The following is an 8,286-nucleotide window of genomic DNA, read 5'->3' on the forward strand; positions in this document are numbered from 1 at the left end:
AGGGGTAGCACACAACGTGCACGGCCGCCATCTTGCGTTGGTATTGAAGATGGCTCAAAATGAGCCCAGGAAAAGAAGAGCCGCCAGAAAAACAAACTTGTTTATTGCAAAGATTGTGAGAAGACAAAATAGGTATCTTTTTATGACGGCAAAGCGAGCAGTCGGGCAACTTTCAAACTCAATAAAACCTCACAGGGGCTATTCTAAAAAGCCCAAAACATTTAACCCACAAATGACCATTATGGATGGTGTCTCTAAAGTCTGAAGACAATGGAAATATCATTATATATGACTTCTAACATCCAGGAATGAAACATGGAAATACTATTAAATATTCATTGTCATGCGGAGTAGTCTCCACATTTACCAGACTTAAGCCCCAATAAGATTGATTTCTTTAGTTTTATAGATGGTATTTGTTCAAGTTGTAAACTAATAAAATGTCTTGAAAATGTCATCCCTTGGAAACGTGTGACTTGAGGGACACTCTGTACACAATACGGATCTGTGTTTCTTTCTTTCTTATTTTTTCCAACCATTGTCTCATCATATTCTTACCTTTTTTCAATTTCACAAACCCCTGGCAAGACTGCAATAGCCGCAAATTGGACCGAGGGAGAAGGCCATGTTTTGTCAAAGACAAATGTTCATTTCCCGCTGTGTGTCCGCATGTGTGCATTCAAATTCTGCTTATAAGAAAAGCTTTTACCGCAAGCTGAGCAGGTGTAAGGTTTTTCTCCCCTGTGCGTTGCTGTGTGTGCAGTCAAGGAGGCCTTGTGTGCAAAGTTGTCGCCGCAAACTGAGCAACAATAAGGTTTCTCCCCAGTGTGCGTTCTCATGTGTCTGCTCATGTTGTCTTTGACCGCAAACCTTTTGCCACAAACTGAGCAAGTGAAAGGATTTTCTAAGTGGGTCATGCTGTGTGAATTCAAACTGGCCTTTTGTGCAAAGCTTTCACCGCAAACCGAACAACTAAAGCGTTTTTCTCTTGTGTGCGTCCTCTCGTGTCTCGTTAAATCATACTTATATGAAAAGCTGTCGCTACAAACAGAGCAGCTGAAGGGCTTTTCTCCCGTGTGCGTCCATAAGTGTGCTTTCCAACGGTGCTTATAAGAAAAGCTTTTATTACAAAATGCGCACGTGAAAAGCTTTTCTCCGGTGTGCCTTGCTGTGTGTGCAACCAAAGAGACCTTGTGACGGAATTTATCGCCACAAACCGAACAACGAAACTTTTTTTCCCCCGTGTGCGTCCTCATGTGTACGTCCATGTCAGACTTTTTCATTAGTCTTCGACCACAAACTGAGCACGTTAACGATTCTTTGGGAGTGCGAGCGCTCGTGTGTGCCTGATGTGTTTTCTTGTTCAGGGTTGTCTGGTCACCTTTGCGGTCTGCCTGGCGCTTTACGGGTCCTTCCGCATGGAATCTATGTGACTGCGGCGGAGCTAATCGCGCATCTGCTGGGGCTCCTCCGCAACCTTCTCCACTCGGACTGCCATGATGAAGCCGCAAACACTCGGCTGCTTCGTCTTCGCTCTTCACCACGACCACAGTCAGTGGCATCTGGCTGACGTCCACCTCCTCCTCTTCCTCTTTCATGTGGGGCGGCTGCTGACAGTCCAAACCGGAGCTCCCTGCCTGCGGCTGATCAGGAAGTTCCTCTTGGCGACCAATCAGCTGATGGATGTCTGCAAGACAGGAGTGCAACAAACGGCGTTTTCCTCACGCGAGACATTCCTTCGGGCCCCATCCTCATGCTTGCCTACGGAGCGGAATCTTGCTTTTCCGTGATTATTTCAATCGTCATGAAAACGATTTAATTTCCCAGGATTCATTGTTGTGTGTGGAAAGGCTTTAAGGGCTGCCGCACACTCACCTCTAGTTGCCAATTATGCTGATGTACTTTAAGTTGATGGTCCCCAACCACCAGTCGGTGGACCGGTACTGGGCCACGGCCCATGTGGGACCGGGCCGGACAGGGACAGACCTGCGAGCTGTGAGCAAATTTACTCCATCGGACGTGGCGGAAATGTGCGCGACTCTAGCCAATCGGAGTACCCCTTCTACCATTGGTTTGCAAGTTGAAATGAAAAGAATCCGCCGATAAATGAAAGAAGAGGCGGCAAACAGAAAGTCAGAGGAACAAATTGAGCAATCGAACAGCTAAACGCCCAATTGAAGGGCAGCAGAGACTTCCGAAGATGAAGCTATTTTGACAAGAGAAGCTCCTCCCTAGTGGTAGCTCCAGAGCGACGTGGAGGAGGAAATTGTTGTGTTCTGGAGGGAATTGTTGTGCATGGTATGTCGTCAAAAACAAGGCAATGCAAAAAAACCTGCTGAATCATTTGAACAAGTCGCACCAAAGTTTGCAAGTAGCAATTATGCTCACGCCGTATGCAAGGTCATAACAAAAAATATGTTTACATTGTAAGGCGCATTTATTATTCCTGATTGGTCAATTTCTTTGTAGTTTACCGTTTTATTTTTTTTTCTACATCTGTTGTAGAGTACAATAACACTGTTTGAAATGAATGAAATACAATCGACAGCGAACCAAAAAAGGGTGGGGACCAGTCCTGTAAATGAGAATAAAAATGTGAAAGGCAGCCGAACGTGAACAGACCTTGAAAATGCAACACGATCGGAGCCAAGAAAATGTCGTCGTGTTGGCGCACGTTTTCTTCCTCCCCGGACGACGCCATCGTTTATTCAACAGCTTTATCGACGCTTCCGACGATTTACTGTCTTCGTTTAAAGACCACGTGTAGACAAACGGGCATTTTTGCCTCTCGTCGTCCTTACATCCAAATTTCCGCCCATTTCTTCCTCGTTGGTGGCTTTATGGTAGTTAACCATGCTGCCGCACGGTAGCCATCTTGCAACGGTATTGAAGACAAACAAGGAAAGAGACGTATAGAGGCCCGACTCTGTTTATGGAGGGTTTTATGACATAGATGTAACAATGACTTGTTGTGACTGTTGTACGTCCAGAGGCAGTATTTTAATCCACCCACCACGCAATTCTAAAACAAAAATAAACCATCACAATTGTTAAACGTCCAAAACAACGAACACACGAAGCTCAGAAGACTGGTCAACACACATTTGGATGACTAGCCTGTCAATGTTTTCGCACAAATAGACAGAAACCCTTTTTATTGTCTGTTGTGTGTCAGCATATGTGCGGTCAAACTGTACTTATAACAAAAGCTTTTACCACAAGTTGAGCAGGCGAAAGGTTTCTCCCCTGTGTGCGTCCTCGTGTGTCGGTTCAAATCGGACTTATTAGCAAAGCTCTTGTCACAATCGGAGCAACTGAAGGGTTTCCCTCCGGTGTGTGTTCTCATGTGTTTGTTCAAGTAGGTCTTGATAGAAAAGCTTTTGTCGCAAACGGAGCAAGTGAAATGTTTTTGTCCCGTGTGTGCCAATGTGTGCGCGAGCAGAGAGGCCCTTACAGCAAATGTGTCACCACAAATTGAGCAACTGAAAGGTTTCACTCCCGCATGTGATCGCGTGTGTCTGTTCAGGTCAGACTTATTGGTAAAGCTTTTCTCGCAAACGGAGCAGCTGAAAGGTTTTTCTCCCGTGTGCGTTCTCATGTGCTTGTTCAAGTACGTCTTAATGGAAAAGCTTTTGTCGCAAACGGAGCATGTGAAAGGTTTTTCTCCCGTGTGTGTTCTCAAGTGTTCGACCATGTTTATCTGTTGGGTGAACGTTTTAGTGCAAACCGTGCACCTGAAGGGCTTTTCTCCTCTGTGAGTTGTCCTCAGGTGTCGATTCATTTCTGACTTTTTAATGAACCTTTGTCCGCAAACTGAGCAACAGAAAGGTCTTTCTCCCGTGTGCTTCTGCATGTGTGCATTCAAAATACTCTCATACAAAAACATTTGACCACAAACAGAGCAGGCAAAATCCTCCTGACGCGTGTGATGTCTCCTGCGTGCTTGACTGCATGTCTTGATCGGGGTTGTCTCTTTTTCAGATTTATTTGAGTGTTTGCCGTCCCCTGCGTAGTCTGCGTCACTCTCGAAACACTCTTCGGCAGCGGCGCGATGAGACAGAGGGGCTGAGAGCGTACCAGGTGGCGCTCCTCCACACTGCTCTCCACCTGGACTGTGATGATGAAGTTGCGCGTCGTCGTCTCCGTCGTCTTCGATCTTCACAACGAAGACGGTCAGTGGCAGCTGGCTCACATGAACCTCCTCCTCTTCCTCTTTGACGTGGGCGGGCTGAGGTTCCTCCTCCTCGTCCTCCTCTTTGACATGGGGGGACTGTGGATGCTCCAAACAGGAGCTCTCCTTTCGCGTCTGTGGGGGAAGTTGTTCATGGTGAGCCATTACCTGCTGGACGTCTGTAGGACAGAAGCAGAACGGTTGAAGATGAGCACAAACATACAAAGATCGTCTGGATGAGTTTGCGCCCAATTCCGCCCTGTCGACTAAAGTCAGCAAAGACTTGAATGTCTGGAGGCTCTGAAGGTGATCGTAACGGATTCTACTGTGGTCTCCCTCCATTATCAAGCAACAGCACTTACATTAGAGACACTGGCCCATTCATTAATATTAACTGCGGTCCAATTTCTGCCTTTGTATTATCAATAAAGTTTAATTTCGGTTCTCCTTCCCTCTGCGTATGTACTGTAACTGCCGCCGTTTATATTCACTTTGCATCTCATTTGTTGCCGGTTCACGCTTTCTTGGATCCAGTCAGTGTTACATTACGACAAACCATGATCCCAAAACCGTTTAGGGTCATTTTAACCCCCCTCTACAGCACGGTAGTAGCTGTACGTCCCTGAAAACGTTCCCCAGAACAACATCAACATTGCAACAAAGAATCCCGGCATTCGCACTGGGAATTCTTCAGTCTCCGTTGTGTTTGAAATAACAACACGCCATGATAAGAAAATGACAGTATCTGCCCTGCAACCCGACCTGTTCTTGTGAACATTGAACATGTGAACGCTCATTATCGCACCTTCACCTTTCATGTGAGACAGCAAAATGGCGTCTTGCTGTTGCTCATTCTCCTCCGTCCCTCGACAAAGTTGGTCCCGGGACGCCATCGGTGAAAGACACCAAAATAAATTGTCCTCCAGTTGTTTCGATGTTTTCTTCAACGCAACTTAGACGTCGCGCTTTACTTATCGCCGTCGCCTTCCAAGCTTTACCTTGTTAGTGTTCCACTTCCGCCTTTTCCAACGTCGATGGTAGTTTTACGGCAGCCAAGCATCAATCACGTCGCACGGCTGCCATCTTGCGGCGGTACTAACGAAAGACTGCTGTCACGTTTGCAATCACAAACATTTGCAGACAAAAGAAACGACAACCTCACAAAGACCAAACTAATCGTACACAGTGTAATTAACACACCCCATTAACAATTCAATAGAATGAGCCTGTTCATTCCAAATCACTGACTTAAATGGTAAATTCAATTGTAACGGTGGAATTTCATTATAATGTAATAAGAGGTTTCACTGTCAAGGCTTTTGATTTTTAAACCAGACCGGTGCCCCCCGCCCTCATTCAGTATGAGAGTTATTTTGAAAAAGAAAAACTTTTTCGGGTATGTAGAATATTTCAATGCAATTTGAAGACATAATTCTCATGAGCATATATTTTATATAAAAGTATAAAACATAGATTACGATAAATAAATGGCCTACAATGAATGAAAAGAAAAATCCGAATAATTTAACCAACAAATCCATCAAACTAACTTCAATCACAGAAATTTGCAGTTGCACCAACCTCTAAATGCAAGCTTGCTCCAGTCAAGGGTTTGAAGGACTAAAATGGCCACAAATGGGAAAACAAACGTTTATTCTCTGCTGTGTTTCTTGCACGTATGCACTCAAATTGTTTTTTTTTTTGTAAGAAAATATTTCGCCACCGAAGGAATGTGATAAACATTTTTCTCCTTTCTGGGCACATTTATCACAATTTGAGCAAGAAAGGCTTTTCATCATGAGTCTTCAGACCATTCTTGTGACAAAAGCTTCTACCGCAAACCGAGTATGTAAAATCTGAGTCAAACCGCAGCCAAAACGTGTGCGCCCCCATGTGAGCAGGTAATATCTTGTTGTTGTTTTTTAACGTGTGCAACGTCTCCGCGTTTGAGAAATGCTCTATTTCAGAGAGGTCTCCTTTTCCAAGCCGTTCAGTGCTTGCCGTTACAGGCGCAGCTTGTGTCACTCGGTGCCGCTGCTGGGGAGCTCAGAGCTTGCCTGGCGCCGGGCCTCCGCCGTGCTTTCCATCTGATCGGACTCCGATGTTCAAGATTTATCGTCATTGCTTTCCCTCTTCAGAGACACAGCAGCCAGCGGCAACTTGCCGATGTCGACCTCTTCCTCCTCCTCTTTAGCGCAGGAGGGGGCGGGGGGTGGTAGGTCCTCCACTTCCTCCTTAACATAAGGAAGCCATGGATCCACCTTTTCTTCTTTAATGGGGAGTTGTGAATCCTCTTCTTGTTTCACGTCGGACGACTGTGGTTCCGTCTCTTCCACTTGGGGCAGCTGGACTTCTGCAGGACCCAAGGAACACGATGTCCAGGTGGTTTGTGGAGGCTTACCTCGCTTCCTTTATTCCCCCTCGATTGAAAATGATAGCCAAAAGCCGCGCAGTGTGGCATTTCCACTCCCTTTTCGCCGATGCCAGGAGTCGTGCGGAATTGCTTGGCTTCGCTCGGCAATTTGGGCAGCAACCAGAAGGCGTCATCGTCCCAGAATGCATTGCGCCCGCTGGTAGTTGGCGGCCAACGTGAATCCCTATTGTGAGTTTGCACCACACTCCAGCGTGTGATGCCCAATTCAGATTTTTGGTCAAATCTGTTCTTTTTATATACTCGGCCACATGACAAAAAGAAATGTGATTTTTAATCACTGTGATGTGACACATCGGTGTCCAAAGCATGACATCAAGTGGCATTGGGGGGAGAAAGACATCATGTCACACAGTGTTTACGGAAGTGAATATGTTCCTGCTAGTAGAGGCTCTTTTTAACATCTCATCACCAAAGTAGCGAGGCCGGAACAGGTCCAGGTAGAAATGTTTTGGGGATATGATGCAACGCTCCTCAATCTCATTGAATGGAGACATCTGCTAAAGATGATGTCACGTCTTTGCAGCGTGTACTAAATGAACCATATGCGTGGCTGAATTATGATTAACACCACATAATTCCACTGTCCACTTTTTGTTTAATATTTCGAGTGGGATTAAAGTCAGAAAAAAAGTCACATACGTGTCGCAATTGAGTTGCAGTGTGAACATATCCTGAGCATACAGAGGAGACCTTTGGGGGGGGGGGGGGGGGTCTGACTGGTTTATAGATGGATTGTGTGGTATTCACAACTCCCTGCCCTCGGGGTTGTGCAGCGGCCAGCTTTCACAAACGCATGCATCTGCACACAGCCATGTTTTTCCTTGGCGCAATCGAAAGGACAAAGGAATGCACATGTCTGTCTGATGTTCTTTGACAGGCAAGAAAGAATGTACATGCAGTACACTAACTGTAGGTTTTCCCATTGTCCGCCAAGCCTCCTCTGGCCCACCAGAGCCCCCCGCTAAAGTGAAAAAGTCGGATTTGCCCCCCCCCCCCTCCCACACCAGATATATATACATTTGTGTATGTGGGTACTGTACCAGCATTTTTAAAATATGTAAACAACATTTCTATTTTACATATTTGAGACGGGCCCGGTGGATCCGTGGTTAGCGCGTCATCACACCCATATGTGATTATTTTGGTTCGAGCTTTTAAACCTGATGTGTCCAATTGCTTCCAGCTTTTTGTCATCTAGGTATGACGTTCCCTGTGGATTTCCTGGCAAATGTCAGCCAGGCCGAGCTGGAAGCATCAGCACACAACTACCTGAACAACCTCCTTCACAGCAACACAGATTCTGCCGAGCATCTTATCCTCTCCGACTCCACCAAGGTTATACAGTCAGAAATGGCTCACCTCTCTGTTCTGTAATGGAAAATATCAAGTCAAAGTACAATATTCTTTATTTCATTATATTTTGGTTATTCCCTAAGAGAAAATTATTAGGGGTGTAAAGATACACAAAATTCATGGTTTGGTTTGGTACTTTAGTGTCACGGTTTGATACTTTTTTTTTTGGATGATTTTTTTTTTACTGTAGTTTGTTCATGTAAAATGTTCTTTATGTTTATTTATTTATTTATTTATTCATTTTAAACTTACCGGTACCACAAAGTGCTAACAGCCGATGACAAATTGTACATCCATGCCCATTTTCAGACAGAGGATGAAACACACT

The 8,286-nt window shown here is 45.3% G+C and overlaps 2 protein-coding genes across 4 annotated transcripts; both read right to left on the reverse strand.

The window, feature by feature from the left end:
• Positions 1–647: 647 nt before the first annotated feature.
• On the reverse strand, positions 648–2,881 carry LOC147205503 (uncharacterized). Of its 2 annotated transcripts, none has more exons than XM_086110777.1 (2): positions 2,623–2,881; positions 648–1,687 (listed from the first exon to the last, which is right to left on the reverse strand). In XM_086110777.1, the coding sequence occupies exons 1-2, from the start codon at positions 2,699–2,701 to the stop codon at positions 648–650; spliced, it is 1,119 nt and encodes a 372-aa protein (XP_085966903.1). In that variant the 5' UTR covers positions 2,702–2,881. The 2 variants fall into 2 exon arrangements, with proteins under 2 accessions (XP_085966903.1, XP_085966904.1); XM_086110778.1 differs by lacking the exon at positions 2,623–2,881 and adding an exon at positions 1,876–2,600.
• Positions 2,882–2,915: 34 nt separating this feature from the next.
• On the reverse strand, positions 2,916–6,044 carry LOC147205504 (uncharacterized). 2 transcript variants are annotated; one of them, XM_086110767.1, is made up of 2 exons: positions 4,983–6,044; positions 2,916–4,350 (listed from the first exon to the last, which is right to left on the reverse strand). In XM_086110767.1, exons 1-2 carry the CDS (start codon positions 5,062–5,064, stop codon positions 3,155–3,157), a joined length of 1,278 nt encoding a protein of 425 aa, XP_085966893.1. In that variant the 5' UTR covers positions 5,065–6,044; the 3' UTR covers positions 2,916–3,154. The 2 variants fall into 2 exon arrangements, with proteins under 2 accessions (XP_085966893.1, XP_085966892.1); XM_086110766.1 differs by having other exon boundaries at positions 4,977–6,044.
• Positions 6,045–8,286: the final 2,242 nt, after the last annotated feature.

The sequence above is a fragment of the Hippocampus guttulatus genome, chromosome 5 (assembly GCF_054856545.1).
Source record: "Hippocampus guttulatus isolate MCC_2025c chromosome 5, RoL_Hgut_1.0, whole genome shotgun sequence".
Lineage (NCBI taxonomy): Eukaryota > Metazoa > Chordata > Actinopteri > Syngnathiformes > Syngnathidae > Hippocampus > Hippocampus guttulatus.

What these genes read in the sequence shown, in the direction of transcription:
- LOC147205503 (XM_086110777.1), bottom strand. Translation starts at nt 2,701, where the DNA reads ATGGCGTCGTCCGGGGAGGAAGAAAACGTGCGCCAACACGACGACATT. An exon ending in GATCGTGTTGCATTTTCAAG is followed by an intron (nt 1,688 to 2,622) that starts GTCTGTTCACGT and finishes CCTGTCTTGCAG; the next exon opens with ACATCCATCAGCTGATTGGT.
- LOC147205504 (XM_086110766.1), bottom strand. Translation starts at nt 5,064, where the DNA reads ATGGCGTCCCGGGACCAACTTTGTCGAGGGACGGAGGAGAATGAGCAA. An exon ending in GTCTCACATGAAAGGTGAAG is followed by an intron (nt 4,351 to 4,976) that starts GTGCGATAATGA and finishes TCTGTCCTACAG; the next exon opens with ACGTCCAGCAGGTAATGGCT.